General features: G+C 42.6%; 1 protein-coding gene across 1 annotated transcript; it reads right to left on the bottom strand.

Moving 5' to 3' along the window:
• Positions 1–7,120: 7,120 nt before the first annotated feature.
• METTL21A (methyltransferase 21A, HSPA lysine) lies at positions 7,121–15,705 on the bottom strand. Its single transcript, XM_080933216.1, has 4 exons — positions 15,613–15,705; positions 14,749–14,916; positions 13,534–13,645; positions 7,121–7,951 (listed from the first exon to the last, which is right to left on the bottom strand). Exons 2-4 carry the CDS (start codon positions 14,893–14,895, stop codon positions 7,554–7,556), a joined length of 657 nt encoding a protein of 218 aa, XP_080789342.1. The 5' UTR covers positions 14,896–14,916; positions 15,613–15,705; the 3' UTR covers positions 7,121–7,553.
• Positions 15,706–17,402: the final 1,697 nt, after the last annotated feature.

Here is a 17,402-nt window from a genome sequence, read left to right on the forward strand (position 1 = left end):
TGTATATTTACTTGGGGTTGTATTTACAATAATTCTTTGTAAATGTTCGGTGTAACTTGCACTTTTGTTTTTTAATGACCCAGTTTGGGTATCAGCAACTTGGGAAATTCCTCATCAGTGAGTTCTCAGCTGACCCTTTGTCTTCCTCCTCTTCAAATCATGACTTCTTAATGGAAGCTTTTCATTGATTACAATATCATAGTTAGCCTTAAGCATGTTATAAAAGCTAAATATCTGGGAATTAGATTTGACTAATACTGAAGGAAAAATAAGTACTTATAATTTTAAATTTTATTCTCACTCCAACATTAGTTTTATGTAGAGTATACCAAAAAAAAAATGTCAGATTACAAACCTTGTTAAAGCAATTAATTTATTGTCATCATGGGAAACCATGTAATCGTTGTTACTAAATCATTTTAATTTGGCTTTGTTTAACTTGAGAGAAATGCTGCCTAAACTTGACTGGTTTCTGACTGAGGGGAGAATAATATGCTTTGTTAGGCCTGTAGGTGAATCATTCTAGAATAAACGTGTTCACTGAGATGTACAAAGCACAACTAGAGGTTTGGGTGGCTTGTGTGTGTCTTGATTAATTTCGATGTTAATAATGTTGACTCTTTAAGTTAACAGTCACTGTTATGTACTAGGAACTGGTTTCCTTGACTTTCTAGAATCAATGGCCAAGAGAGGCATATAATCCTTGAAGGGTTGAAGGTATCATGAAATTGAGTCAGTATGGAAGAATTTCAAACAAATCAAACAGGGTGCTGAAGTTCCGGCTGACTCATCTTCTCATGGTATGTTACTGATTAGTGAATGTAGTTCTAAGCCTTTGTGTGTGTCCTCAGGGGCAAACAAACTTTAACAAGGACCAGATAACATTTGAATGGAGGAATTATATTTCAGGTGTTTTAGCTTGAAATTTATTTTTTAAAAAAAGAAAAATTAAAAAAAAAAAAAAAAAAAAAAAAAAGCAAAGTTTGGGAAGCAAGTTGTCAGTATGAGAACAGGCCGAGCTATGAGAAGCTGGCCGTCCACTCCGTGGGACAGGTCCCGGCTGGGTAAAGATTGGATTGATAAATAATCTATAGGAAGTATCTGAGAAGGGTCAAACAGTAGGAAACTTCCCAGGCATGATTTACTACTTGCCCGTAGAAGTATAGCATTTCTAAGCTTCTGAATAAGGGACATCTCAAGAGATGAGAGTAAGTCTTGAGATGTTGAAAAATATCAGTAGGGAAGAAAGATCACTGCAGATCATAATCTATGTTGGCCACATGAAATGATTTATTATATTTGGGAAGTTTTATTTTCTTATGTTTTTTAAAATTGAATTGGTAAGTGCTTTATAGACGTATTTTTACCCAGGTGCCACTTCGATGTGTATGTAATAAAATTATTTATATTAAAAGTGGGAAACTTTGTCAACATTTTCTGTGTGTGTAGATTTATTAGGATGGTGAAGAAGTGTGCTAGTTAGCAGTTTTCTGTAAAGCTGTCTTCAACTGGTCTGTACACATCGGTTATAATGCCCCAGTGGAAGGGATCATTTCCAACCTAGACATGTCACTTGAAACTTTTGAAAAACAAAATAACCAGGGAAGTCCTAGAGTGGTATTTGGCTTTTTAGTTTTTCCTTGAGTACCGGAATAGAGAATACCTCCCCAGAACTGTCAGCACAAAACAGGGTATCAGCTTTAACTCTAATGTTCCTGTTGGAGTACTAATAACAATGAAAGGGACATACATTTCTAATAACGTCCCCAACAAACTAGAAACATCCCTGTTTCAATTTTTTACCTAAATCTTTTTGTGCTTTATGTGTAAAGAATAAAAGTTCCAAGACACCATGCATTTATTAACACTATGTACATACTGGCTGCTTTGTGTTCAGAATGGTAGCAGTTACTTTGTATATTAAAGTGATCCTTGTGAATTTGTGAAATATTGTCATAAAGTGCTTTTCTTACTGTAATCTTTGTGGTATCAACTGTCATAATGCCCTTTTTACACAGACATTTATGTGCAGTCACATAAACATGCTTTTAAAAACTCTGTAAAGTCTCTCTTTTTTGGGCCTGGGACCCCCCCCCCCAAAGCTAGTATGTGTTTATCCTCATTTTCTTGAACTTGAGTTTATTTTGTCAAATGAGCAAAGCTTGCATTGAATAATCACAAGCTTGTAATGCTTAGCAACAGAAAAGTGTAATTCACACAACACATCTAAACACTCAATTTTACTGGATTATTTTTAGTACTTTTTTCTCAGTAAGGTTGACCAGTGATCTAAAACTCCCAAGTGCTGTTCTCCTGTTGAGTATCTAATGGAGACTAGCAGCATACAGTTAGGAAGTGTGTGCATGCCCTGAAAGAGCAGTAACAACCCGATCACCTTTATTCTGAACTATATGACTGTATAAAAAAGGAAGGTGGGTAGGATAATGTAGTCCCAGGCTCAGGGACATGGCCACAACCAGAGGCTAGGTTGGGCTGTATGGTAGAGAGCTTGTGGGGAAGGTGGGAAGGGTGTGAACGGGGACTCATGGAGTGGATATGGCTATTGTCAAAGGACGTATAAGGTCCCTATGATGTGTGGTCTGGAAACACAGGTCATGTGGATTTCCTATTGCTCCTTTCTGCAGAGCAACCACACTTACCTGAGTTACTGAGACATTTAAGAGTGGAAACTGGCATGGTGACACACCTTCAACCCCGGGATTGCCAGAGCTACATAGTAAGAGCCTTTAGAACATACATGGTGTCAATTTTGTGAGGACAAGAGGTGTAAACCAGAGTCGTATCAAGCAGTACAGTCCTGTGGTCATATTACTTGTAAGCTATTGGACCTCTGAAATGGTCACAATGCCTGTCCTCCTGTGGTTGTCATTTGAGTAACAAGTAACTAGAGTAACAAGTACTTCTTAAATCTAAAAGCATTCCTCCAAGAACCTAACTTTGTATAGTTGGCATTCCTTTCCTCTACAGGGAATTCTAGACTGTCATATGTTTATTACATTTATAGGGAAGCACAGGTCCCAAACACAACAAATTTCTCTCCCAAATCTGTCTCTTCAGGCATTTTCCATGTCGTAAGCAGTGCCACTTGGCATTAAGTTGACAGTCAAGTCCAGGAAAGCGCTGTTCATCCAGGCCACCTTGCCTGATACCAATTTTCCTCACAATTTAAGCATTCTCCAGATAAGGACTAACATCAAGTGAAAGGCAGGCTCGTTTCCAGGGATGAATATGATTTTTATTTTTGAATTAATATGATTAACAGAATTGTAAAATGGACCATTTGCATTCACATAGTTGGGTACCCATCATTCTTGTGCAGTTCACAGACATTTCCATCCTCTGGATAAAACCCTACACCTACTAAACGGTTAATTTCCCCTGTTCTTCCTGCCTCTGGCAACCCACAGTCTGCTTTCAGTGAATTTAGCAACTCTTGAGTATTTCAAATAAATGGAATTATAACGTGTGTGACTTTGTGTCTAGCTTTTTTCATTAAACCTCTTTCTGTGACACTGGGATTAAACTCCACACCTGTTCATACCAGTCCAGTGTTCTACCATATCATACATCTTTAAGTATGCCAGGATTGAACCCTGGGTTCTATCTCGAATGCCAAGTAATCTAACACTGAGCTGTATCCCATCTTTCATGTCTCTGTGGTTTTGAAGGAAAAACTGGAATAGCAGAGCCAGTTGTACACCAGGTTATGATGTGCATAGATCTTTCTAGTCTGTTAGTTTTCCCTTCTGCCCCCATAATTAGCATCCCATGTTGAATTTTTTGTTTTGCTGAGACTGTCTCTCGATTTTTAAACTTAACCCTTTCCTAGCCATGCCAAGCAGTATTTACAATTTTACAGCATTAAGAACCTTTGAGTTACAGCCTTATTTATAATAGCCAGAAGCTGGAAAGAACTCAGATGTCCTTCAACAGAGGAATGGATACAGAAATTGTGGTACATTTACACAATGGAGTACTATTCAACTATTAGAAACAATGACTTCATAAAATTCCTAGGCAAATGGATAAAACTAAAGACTATCATCCTGAGTGAGGTAACCCAGTCATAAAAGAACACACAGTATGCACTCACTGATAGGTGGATACTGGCCCTAGAAAGCTCTGAATACCCAAGAAACAATTCACATACCTTATGAAGCTCAAAAACAAGGAAGGCCAAAATGGGATGCCTCAGTCCTTAGAAGGGAGAACGAAACACTCATGGAAGGAAATACAAGGTCAAATAGAGGAACAGGGATTGAAGAAAATTCAGAGGCTGCCTCACCTGGGGAATCCACCCCATATGCAGCCACCAAACCCAAGCACTATTGCTGATGCTAAGAAGTGCTTACTGGCAGGAACCAGATAGAGTTGCCTCCTCAGGGGCTCTTCCAGAGTCACACAGATACAGCTGAGCATGTTTGCAGCTAACCATCAGACTGAACATGGGGACCCCAATGAAGGTGCCAAAGAAAGGACTGAAGGAGCTGAAAGGGGTTACAATCTCATGGGAAGAACATTATCAACCAACCAAACCCTCCAAAACTCCCATGGACTAAAACCACTGAGCACGCATTGAGAGACCTATAGTTCCAGTTGCAAATGTAGCTGAAGATAGTGTCTGGTATCAATGTGAGAAGAGGCCTTTGGTCCAGGGAAGACATACTTTTCCAATGTAGAGGAATGCCAAGGCAACAGGGTGGAGAGGGTGATTAGGAGGGAGTGCACCTTCATGAAGACAAGTGGAGGTGGAGGGAGGATGGGAGCAGGGTGGGGGAAAGGGATAATATTTCAAATGTAAATATAGAGTATCTAATAAAAAAATAAAATGTTACCAAAAACAAAAAATAAAAAACCTTTGAGTTAACAAGTCTTCAAATGTTGACTGCCTAGATTATTGAGCTTGTGCAAGTGTGAGAACACTCCTCTAACTTGCTGATGCAGCCTCTCACATGACACCCCTTGTTCTGGAAAGAACTTAGATGCTACTTTTCTGTGGGATGGTTATGAGGAATAGAAAGGCCACAACACAGAAACTCATGCCTTCTATAACTCGTGTCAGGTGCTGGGTTCCAGCACAACTTAACCAATACTGTGTTACATTGGTTTTTGTTTTTGCGTGTTTTTTTAAGCACTCTAAGGTTCTATTCTGTTAAAGAACTAGTAGAAAATACTTCCAATAAAGAATAGCAATTATCTGGGGATATATATCAAAGTGCAAGAGACTGAGACAGGAGGCTCAGTTTAAGACTAGGTCTCGTAGGGCAAAGAGAAGCATAGTAGTGAAAGGGCATTGATTATTGATTAGTAAGTCTTGTACACATTCAGGTAACTTCATTGAGAGTATGCTTTGTTATTTTAACAGCCTGAGAATCTTTTCATGAGGCAGATTAGATTAGGAGAGAAAAGCAGACATAACGTGAAACATTTAGATAATCATAATGGTCTTATTTTTTATATGCACCAGTGTTACTGAGCTGCCTTTTATGACCACCTAAAACTCAGTGCTGTTTCCAGTATAAACTGTATCTGCTAAGACAGGATTGCAGCGAGCTGGGAGTGATGACGTACATCTGTAACCCCATCCCTGGGGAGGCGGGGGTAGGAGTTATTCCTGGTCAGCCTAGGCAACATGGCTAGACTGTCTCAAATGGTAGTAACAGGATTCTACCCCCAAAATAATCTAGCATTCAGGCCGTAGAGAGGTGGTTGTAGTGGTAAAGAACATTTGAGGCTCTTTCAGAGGACTAAGTTCAATTTCCAGCACCTAGGCAGCTCATAACCTGTAATTCTAGCTCTACAGGTTGCAACTCTAGATTCTGTGTGTGCTATATGCACATATCTGCACACAGGCACACATAACCAAAATACCAATTTTTAAAAATCTAATACTCAGTTAATTGTAATTGGGTGAATTACAATTCTGATTTCTATGTAAAAGAATATATTTCCTGATAGTTGCACCCCTCTACAGGTATTTTCTTCAGCCCAAGCTTGTGCCCTTAACAACCAATGAACAGAACATATAGATGTAAAAGGCCAGTCAGAGAATCCCAGCCCTAAAGAATTAGAGTACTTTTCCAGTTGCCGCCCAAAATCTCCATACCAGTCCTGCTGTTCTCTCTCCCCCTTTCAATCTCATCTTGGGAATATTCCCACTTAAACTTTCTGTACCTAATACACACTACACACAACACACACCACCTTCTAGAGATGACCATGACCAATAATACAATTACCAAGTTAAACAGATATAAAAGACAACATTGACAGGTACTCTCATACCCAAAATATTTCATAAAAGGAAAATAAGGTCTTACTTTGAATACTCTATTCAACAAATGTCTATGACCAATGCCGCTGTTAGAGCACTCTAAACCACCTGAGCTTTTGGTTTAATTTTAATGTCAATGAAGAAGCTTGCATCGAAAACTTTATTCATAAAGTCTACCCAGAGAAAACTAAAACACTAGTAACCTCTGGCTGGGGATGTAATGACTCGAGGTTAGTGTTTGCCCAGTGTCTACAAAACCCTAGTTTTGATCCCTAGCGCCACAAAACATCAATTACCTAGAAGTGGAATTCACCTTGATTACTTCGTTATACACTTTTTACTGGACCCTAGGGAAGCAAAATGAAACAGGCCTCCCAAGAGCTTGCAACCCATCACGGAGCCTTAAGTCAAATGAGTGATTATAGGTACAATAAAGAGTTTGCACCTTGGAAGCTAACCTTTGTGAAGAAATGAGATTTTACTTTTAAAAACGGACATACTAAAAAGCAAAAAACAAAACAAAACAAAAAAATCCTAAGAAATAGATACAGCAACACTGAGAAACAGCAAAGTTGAAACAGACTGACAAAAGCATGGTTTGGAAGGAAATTTTTAACCTACAAGTTTAAGTGATTTCAAATGTAAAATTGTATTTCTTTGCTTACATCCTTACCCCTGAGATCTGGTAAAGAGGTATGATAGGAGACCCAGAAAACTCATCTGCAGCTCAAGGTACTTAAGAACTAAAGGGTCAGCCAGGGGAAGCCTGAGGTCAGCCTGGCTACATTGTCAGACCCACCCAGAGCTACAGAATAAGGCCTTATCTGTCGCAAAAAAAAAAAAAAAAAAAAAAAAGAGGAGACTCCAACAGTACAAACATTTCAGGGAATACATGTAATAAATCCGTTTACACTCAGCAGACAAGGAAACCAACAAAACCTGTCCCAGAATGTCTCACTGGCTCACCAGTTTAGAGACACTTTACACTTTTTACTTTATCAGTGGAAGCTGCTCACCGAGTGAGCACACAGGACAAGGAAAAAACGCAGCCAAACCTCACACGTCCATTGACAGCGGTGCGCCGATCTGACTAACAGTCCCGGCGACAAGACAGGGCACTGTCTACAAAGTCCACGTGTGCTTTGTTCCTCAGGCAGCTCTGAGGGGAATGACTTCAGTCACCATGTCATTAACACTGTTAAGAGTTCTAGCTGTGAGACCCTAACTGGCAAATTCAGTTCTAAGAGAATAGTGCCCGCTACAAGTCCTCCCTCTGCTTTCTCTTCTGTGCTTTGTAAATGTGAACGTCCTTCTCAGGATCATAGTGAACCTTACTCACAGTAAATTGCCTCTCCAGCATCCCTAAGAAGTTATTATCCCGTTCGTAGCGGATTCGGCAAGCTAAAAGAATCACAGAGTTGTTGCTACAGAGATGTCTCAGTGTTTGAAGAAGGTCTGTGAAGGTATCTTCTAAGTATATGACATCAGCTCCAAGTATGAGATCAAATTCTCCAGGTGAAAATCTTTCCAAATTTTGTCCCCAAGTCAGCTCCTTAACAACAACCTTAGGTTGGATATGGGGAGGTAAGTTGGCTTCAACATTTGACTTAAGAAATTCTAACGCTACTTTTCGATCCGTGATAGTCACACGAGCACCTACAATGAGGGACAAACAGAAAGTAAGGTGAACGTCATATAACCATAGTAGACAAGAAGAGTCTTGTCTGGTTAACACAGGGCATTATCTAAATATCCACCTATTATGCAGAAAACAGCACCCTTCCACAGGCAGGTAACCAGACCAGAATGCTTTATGCTGTGTAAATAAAAGTAAACCTTCAGCTTGCTTCTGTGGCACACCTGTTTGCCAATGCTCCTGACTTCCCCAGCCTTCACGAGTAGTCACCATTCAACTTGATTCATCGGTCATAGCCTTCAAATCGGCAGGGCTCATGGTAAAATACAATCCAAGAAAGAAAAACCAAGCAGCAGAATATGACTATCAAGACAAAAAGATACAAATACAAACCAAAGAAGTCTGCTTTAGAGGAACGAAAGTTAAACAGACTCGCAAGAGACAACTCAGCCATTGAGAATGCCCAGGTCACCACCATGCTATTCTGGAGCAGCTGAGCTGTTTGTGTGACAACCATGACTTATGAGAAACTGTCCTCTGAATTAGTGTATGGACTTAGTGTGCACCAGGTAACATCTTAGAAGGCTAGTTCATGTTCTCCAAATGCTCTTCTACATGCAGATGAGGAAATTAATGGCACAGTATTTTATCCATCTGTCTGTATGGGTTATTGGACAATGAACTGCAATATCTATTTTTTTAAACCAATGTGTGTAAAAAGAAAACTGAAGTACATCCAACCATTACAAACTAAAGTCAGGTCTAGTTCTGACATCAGAAAGTCTGAAACTTAAAGTTGTTTTATTCCTTCATAATAGTATCTTTCCTTTGTACATTCTTTTCTAATCTCCCAAAGGATCCCAACTCCTTTCCAGTGGCGGCTCACACCAGGCATTTCTTATCTTGATAAAACACAATGGTGGTGTGCAATGAAATCTGGAGGTTCTCAGTTTCAGATGGTACTGCCGATAAAAGTGCTCAAGCTGTCCGAGTGAGTCTTCAAGCCTGGGCCTATCCCGCTCTAATGACTCATGGACGGTGTTGCCCAGTCAGCAGAATTCAGTGACTGTTCTGATAATGAAAACTGCAGGCAGCCTTCCAGGTTTGACAGTGTAGTTCTTAGCAGGACAAAGAGCAACCTATTCTGTTTGTTTAAGCTTCACCTCAGCACTTACTCTGATAACTTCTCTAATGCCTGTCCTGTAGGAAAAGCAAGCAGATCTCTATCAACTGGGTACTGTTATCTTACAAGGTATTCCAGAGCTGACATAGGATTGTAATGTCAACTGAACAGTACCCTAACATCTACCTGTTTACAAATCCGTAAGTGACCACCACCAGCCAGGGGACTCCACAAGACACGGAAGAAGCTGCTGAGCTACAGAATGAGGTTACAAAGCCTTGCCAACAAGCCCAGGATGGAGTCCATAGCAACAGAGAGGTATGTTTAAACACAGATCACAACATCAGTTAATTGTCCATTTTAGCTAACTCTCTGGTAGCTACTTCAGGAAGTGAGTCTGAGAAAGCAGAAGGACCAGGTGGGAGGCAGCCATGGTCATGCATGGTACAAACAGTGAAGGCTCAAGTCAGCATTAGACAGACAGTTACACAGACGCCAGAGGCCAACGGGGCTGAATGTGAAATCTAACCACAGTCCATTAACTCTGTGTCCCCTTCATTACACCGCATGAAGGAGACAGTGCTACTTGTCATTCAAAGCCTGTCCCTCCGCTCCTGGGTGACTACTTAGACAATGTTCAGAAGCACAGGTCCGAGGCTCAGCAGAGCTGTAATATAATGGCACAAGTCAACAGATGGCATCTTCCTAAGCACTGGATTAGGAGGACAGGTCTCCAGATTTAACTGGGCATCAAATTACAGATTTTTTTCAAATGCAGATTCTCTGGCCCAGCTCAACCTACAATCTTCAAATCCAAATTCAAAACTGGGATTTTCTTTTCCCCACCTAGAAATAGTTCCCAATTAGCATAAAGTTTCAGGGGATTTTTAAACCAAAACTCTGAGTTTGAAAGTCAGAACTAGATTCAAAGGTGACTTCCTTACTAACCATTTGTCAACACTTGAGAACTCATGAGCAAACCTACTTATGACACAGGTACGCTCATCCCCCCACAGGAACGGCTCCTTCACTCCGAGAGCCTCACATCCAATACAGACATTCTGCCGAGCACCAATCACTTCTTTTAACCTTTTTATGTCCCTGCCTTTACCCTGTCCTTCACTCCAGACTTAGAACATAAGCTTCCTAAGATGACAGTCTGCCTGGCTGCTTACTGTGTGCTACCTACACTGACCTAGCAGGCATTTTCTAAGTAACCCCTGCACTCAGGAACGAATGACTAAGACTACCAAAACACGAACTTTAAAAAGGAAACAATCAACCTCTTCCCAACGTTTCAAAATCACTACATTTTAGTTGTTCCTATTTTTAAAAATTTCTTACTCTCAATTTTTAACATCGAAATTTCTCTAACCTAATACTTCATATTGAGTAGGAAAGTCATGTGGCAACATAAATGCTTATGATAGTAATATGAAGATATATATATATATATATATATATATATATAATGTCTGTGTGTCTGTATGTATATGTATATATACATACAGACACACAGACATTATATAGCCATGATGACAACTGTGATTATGTAAATACAGACAGAAAAAAATCAAACAAAAGGAAATACATCAAAATGCAAACAGGACACCTGCTACAAAGAGAATTATTTTTGTAATAGAGTTGTATCAGTTTTATAGAGAAAAATATGCAAAAGTCTTCAATATGGTTAGTTTATTTTTCTTTTTAAATTTTAAACTTTGAACTGTGTGTGTCTGAGTGTGCGTGTGCATGTGTGAGTGTAAGTGCCCAGAGTCCAGAAGAGGATGTTGTATCCCCTGGAGCTGGACTTGCAGTCAATGTCAGTCACCTGATGTGAGTGCTGGGAACCAAACTGAGGTCCTATTCAAGAGCAAGGGCCATCACAGCATGTTCATCACTGCCGAGTCATTGCTCCTAGCTTGTTCATGACCAAGCTCCAAACTAGCCAAGTATCCCAGTCAAGTGGCTGGTACTGTTCAAGAGTCAAAGACAACAGAATGAGTTATGGTCTTGTTTCTCAAGAGCCTCAACCTAAGACTCAGACACATGAAGCAATTGCTATCCCTCATTCTAAAATAGTGTCTGAAGAAACTCATCCTGACTTCTTTAATCCCACAGCTCTAGACTTATTAAAAACAGAAGCACCCAGAACAACAACAACAACAACACACACACACACACACACACACATGCACGCCCACCCACCTACCCTAACTGTCGGGATACACTGTATGAAATTGTGTCTGTCCTCCCTCAACTACCTAAATCATTCTCTGATGGCTTTAATAAAAATCTGACTAGCTGGGCAGGAAGTGGAAGGTAGGACTTCCTGGGAGGAGGAAAGGAACTCTGAAAAGGAGGAGAAAAGTCTTTTTTGCCAGGAGACATGAGGGAGGTGGATGTGACTGTGGCCCTGGAAGGTATAGCTTGCCATGTAGTTGGATGGGGCTAGGCAGACAGGTTAACTTAGATGAACTAGTTGAGAATCATCTCCCAGCTAAGACCTAAGGCACTGAAATTTTAAAAGGTCTCTGGGTTGATTATTTGTGAAAAGGCTGGTTATGGAATAATTGCCAGCATTAATTAATATATACAGAATGTAAGGATCTTTTTAACCTACACCACACAAACATATAAACACATACACATACATACACATACCATATATACACACTCATACACACAGCTAAGGAGCTAACATAGCTACTTACATATAGATGGAAACTAGCCCCTCTTGAGCCTCACTGAGGAGCAAACACTACCACTACCCCATTTTACAGATGGAGAAGTCAGTGTTTAGAACTTAACACTGTGCCCAAGCTCAAACTGATGGAACAAACAAGGTGTCCAAATTAATTATAACTGCAACTATAAATTTATGCACTAGCATGTCTCTACACCAGTCAACAAAATTTTGCAAGAAGCCCATGTTTACAGTAGAAAACAGGGGGCAAAGGAGTGTTGGCATACCAAGAACCTAATTTCTTTGAGTCCAGGATCTCTGCTGATAAGGACACTAAATTTGGCTTAATATCCCAAAATGCCAGTTTCAGTTGAAAATCAAAATTAAAAATAATATATGACAACCATGGTAATGCTGGAGGATAAAAATGACATGCAGCCAGCAAGTGTCTCACCAATGACTTGTTTTGCTTCTAGACGGACAGAAGAATCAATCAATGTGTACATTTAAAAACATTAAGCTTCAGTTTCCTGAATAGAGGTGTTTTGCACAGATGTGTGTCTGTGTACCACTTACACACAGTTTCCACTTAGTCAGAAGAGGACGCTGGATACCTCGGCAGTGAGGCTACAGGGTTCTCTGAGCAGCCATGTGGGTGATAGAATCAAACCCAGGTGTTCTAACCACTGAGAAATCTCTCCAGCCTCTAAGATGCTCAACTCCGCTATCCCTGCCAATACTCTCTAATCAAGACTGAACAAAACAACACAGAACTTGGCTCTAAAACAGAAATGTTAGCCTCAGGAAAAGAAAAGGGGGTGGGGGGACAAGAGGGGCTTAGGTTGGGCCCAAAGCATGGCCAAAACACAAAAAAATTCAAGGTTCTGTAACTCCAGGCAGACACATGCACACACACACACACACACACACACACACACACACACACACACCACCATTACTGTGCTCTGAGGACCTGTGGCATCATCCTGGGAGCTTTTTACAAAACAAGCTCTAAAGTCCCACACCAGAGCCACTGAATCAGAGCCCCAGATGGCTGCTTAGGTGGTCAGCATGACAGATGCTGTCCTAAAAGTTAGCTGCTCCTGGTCATGTAACTCAAACAATGAGTCACATGTTGTAGAAAGATGTCAACAGTGGGGGGGAAATGAAATTTTAAAATGTTCAAAGCTGCCACAAACAGTGGGGCAGCATGTCTGTAATCCCAGCTACTCACACAGTAGGGCGGCATGTCTGTAATCCTAGCTACTCTAATCCCAGCTACCCACACAGTGGGGCGGCATGTCTGTAATCCCAGCTACTTAAGAGGAAGAGGAAGGATTACAAACTAAAGGCCAGCCTGGCCAGCATTAGAAGACACTATCTCCAGCAAGATAAAAGGAAAAAAAAATAAAATCAATGCCTGTGTCAGATGAACGTTGATAGAGTGGTATCAATTAAGAATACGGACTATGAATGTCATTTCTTAAAATGTCAGTAGGGGGACACCTGAGGGACCTATCCTCCCTAGGAGGAAAAAACCAGCTGCTTCCTCAACAATGACGGACTATGATTGTCTGTTCTACTTACCTCCTGGAATTAAGTCTGGTAGTCTACGAACTTTTTTGAAACCAAAGAGACTGCATACAAGGGTTATTGTCTGCAATCATGAGCACGGGAGGGAGAAGCTAACTCGGTAAGGGGAATCCCAACCACGTGTTTTCTGCTAAGGAAACAGTGAGTGTACCTCTCGATGAGTTCTGCTCACTGAGGGGTGGGCCAGACCATTCACTTACCCAGCAGGGCAGCCACTATGCCCACCAGCCCTGTGCCAGCTCCCAGCTCCACGGCAGCGCGGCCCCTGAGCTCCACGGCGCCCGTCTCCAGATACACGGAAAGAACAACAGCCTGAATCAACACAGTGTGAACAGGACTCGGGTCAGCAAGGGTTTGAAGAGCTGTGGAGCTTCAGAGTGCCAAGAACTGGCAGGAAGAAACAGTGAACATTCATATTCTCCCTCCTCCTTTCTTCCCTCCTTCCTCCCCTCTCCCTCCCTACCTGCCTGAAAAGTACAATTCCCCATGCACAGGAACTTACTTGCTGCTACTGCAAGGTAACACATTAGAGCAAACGTAGGCACGGTGTGCCCCAAACCCCTTATGAACACTACAAGCTAGGGGCCAGCTTCACCTAGAAAACTTCATTTCCTACTGTGTCGCAGTGCATTTTCCATCAAGTTTACAAAACTGTTCTGGGAGAAATGACATGAATCTTTGATTTTCCTCAAGGTTCTGTCTGCTTCCTAAGGCATGGGAGCATCACAAGGCTCACAGCCGCCTGAGCCTTGCTGCTGAGTCACTGTCCCACAGGGACCCTGGCCATCTTCTGGGTATCAGAAGGTTGGTTTTCATCAAAAGCTTTGGAATTTAACACGATGATGAATGAACATTTGCTTACAATCTCGTAATTTTTACTCCCCAACCCTCAGCTATACCCTAGGAGTATAATTGAAGAGTTTACACCACTTGTTGAACAGCTGAAGACAGACTTCATCAGAAACAGAAAAGCCATGAAAAACTGAAAACATGACGTCAGTTTTGGGGACTGCCTCTACACATTCTCTGTGTGGTATTTTAGAAACTAACTTAATGAGCGCCCAGTGCAATCGGGCCCCTGATTTTTTTTGTTTGTTTGTTTTTTTTCAGTCTTCTGATCCTCACTGGGCAACTAACTTCATTTCATTTCCCTCAGCTTTTCAAAGTGCAGTATATGTAAAGGGGGTGGGGGGGATAACTGGTGGGCAAGGAGATGCAGGGACCATAATGTCATAATGTAAATAGTGTAACAGATGTACTGCCATGAATGTGCTGAACAACCCAATGTTTTTGCAGACTTTACATTGGTGGAGAGTATATATAAATCATATTTCAATAAAGCCATCCATTTCCTTCTGAGACAACAGTCTTGCAACTGCAGATGGTTTTGAAGGCCCTGCAAAGTGCTGACTTACCGCATCCCAAACCACTGCAGCAACTCCCAGCTGCCTCCAGTCCTGACGGATCTGGATGGTGTGGTTTGCAAAAGAGAAGGTGGCAAGAGGCTTATGGAATCTCTGGAGCCCAATTGCTGGGCTCTCCTCATAAGGTACCAGGGCCATTTCTTCTAACTCTGCTGAGACCTGTCAAGCAAAAAGAATCCTGAGTAACACCAGAGTCAGAAGTTGGGCTTGATCTTTAACTTGAAAAAGATGTTGAAGCTATTACAAGTTCAAAGTAAGAAACAGGTTGAGGTGCATCCAATTTCTTCAACAGCTTTTCCTCTGGGTCATATGGGATGTGAAAATTGACTGTGAGATGGTGTTAATAACTCTGAAGGGGAAACACCTAGACATCTCCAACTCCGGAAGCACCCTCCAGGCTCCTGTTACTACTTGGGTTTGGAGCTACACAAAGGCATACAAAGTGACAGTGATGGCCCCGGGCACCTGATCTGTCTGGACCCGGCTCCCACATTTTTTAAATTTTCTTTGGTCCTCCAACCTACATCCCCACGTTCAGCTAGGACAAAGGAGCAAAATGTACACTTCGGCTAAATTTGTACGGCTCGCCTGTCTTTTGACCCTAGATGGCTCCCTCTGGCTGAGTGGAGTCACTCTGGGAACTGGAGTCGACAATACAGGAGGACAACGCGCGGGACAAAAACACGGCTGCGGGACTCCCCGTCCTCACGCCACCTCGGGGCTATAGATGCGCTTTCCTCACGCCCACGACACCCGGCGCGGGTGGGAGCAGGACTCCGCAGGGACCCCCCGGTGGAGGCTCGGGGCCGACACAGCCCACTAACCACCCTGCAGAGCCTCCGAGTAGATACTCACGGTTCCCGGAGGGTACGGGCGCCGCGCAAGCGCACTAGGCTTGCCCCGTCGCTCTGCAGAGCTCCGCCTTAAAGGTCCAGCTGGGGAGAAGGCGAGCGGAAGTGGTTCCGGGAAGGGAGATACGGGTTTCCGGTCCGCTTTTCCAGTAGCGCTGCTTTCCCCTAACCTGTGCTGTGTGGTTCCTGTCTGCGTAGGGCCCCATAGTCGTGGGGTGCCTTGCGAGGGAGAAATGTCACCGCCTTGCCCAGGCTGAGTGAGCTCTTGCTCCGACCTTACAGTTAGTCAGATGCTGTAGCAAAGCAGAGGACTTTGCGGAGTCACCGTCCGTGTGGTGGCAATGAAGTGGGAAAATCACCGAGCATCTCTAACCACGGCGCGGGTGGTGAGTGGACGTGCGGCGCCCTGGCCGGGTTTGGAGCCGGACCACATGCAGCCGACTCGGGCGCTCGCATCGCTCCACGCCGACACCCAGCCGGCCGAAGCAGCTACATTTCTAAACCCTGCCCTTCAGCCTTGGCTGCAAACCCCCATCCCCAGACCTAACCACCCGAGGGTCTCCTCCTGCCGGCAGGGGGCGCGCCTGATTCCCGCATTTCAGCACCAGCTGCGGGAGGCTGGGACTGGAGACCAGTAAGAGCCCTTTCCTCAAGTTCCTGAGCTTTCTTTTCTGTTTGGGTCTTTTCTTCCTCTCCATTTTTCTCTTAGTAAGTTTTATTCTTACTTGCTCCATGAATTTGTGCTATCTCGGCCTCTCGGCTTCCCCTTTTCCTTTTCTTGTTATTAAATCTCACTGTTTTGCACCAGAAGAGTTAATCCGATTTCATCAGTGAATACGCACAAGTGAAAAGATAACAGCCCACTGACATGTAGTTGTTAGAAGAGGAAATACCTTTCTTCCGTGTATTTTCTGTCTCGTTTCTTTTGGGGGGAGGGGCCTACACTAGGCACAACAAAGTGTAGGCTTTGAGGCCAGAAAAACGTTTTAAAATGTAAATGAGTTGACCTTCCCAGATTCCTAGACTCTAGCTAGCCATTCTGTCTCCCTATTCTCCATTTTTCCACTGACAGTGTATGCACACGCAGGGGAGGATTGTATACATACATACACGACTTTAAAACTTCCTCAAGCTCTCCAGCACACTGCCAAGAACATTTGCAATATTACATTTACTTACAGTATTCCTTTTGCCCCTCCTTAGCTCCCAGTGTTGTGATTACTACCGACTTGCTCAGAAAGGGCACACATGCATTTAGGAAAGGCATCTATAGCGGTCTAGACATTAGAGAGAATGCAAACAGAAACCACTGGTGAGCCTCTAAATATCTGAAAAAAAAAAAAAAAAAGACTTATTTTGCTCCTTGGGGAGAAATGAGCATTTCCAAGGATACATATTTAAGTGCTTAGCCTGCTACGTGCCTGTCTTTAGTGCCCCTGTGCCGGGATTCGCATGTCCTTATTTCATACTTGACCACACAAATTGCTCTGGCCATCAGAACATGGGTGAGAGAGTTTCTCACAGTCGTGTGGTTACACCTTTCTCACTACGCCAGGACTTTGGTTTGGTTGGGTTGGGTTTGGTTTGGTTTGGTTGGGTTGTTTTAAAATAGGGTTTCTCTTCTCTATATAGCTTTGGCTGCCCTGGAACTCACTTTGTAGACCAGTTAGCTTCAAACTCAGATCCCCGGGCCTCTGACTCCCAAGTGCTGGGATTAAAGGCTGTGTGTCACCACACCTAGCCAGGACTTGGGTCTTAGCATTCAGGAGCTCTTTAGCACCAGAACTTCACAAC

This window comes from Micromys minutus (assembly GCF_963924665.1).
Source record: "Micromys minutus genome assembly, chromosome: 19".
Taxonomy (NCBI): domain Eukaryota; kingdom Metazoa; phylum Chordata; class Mammalia; order Rodentia; family Muridae; genus Micromys; species Micromys minutus.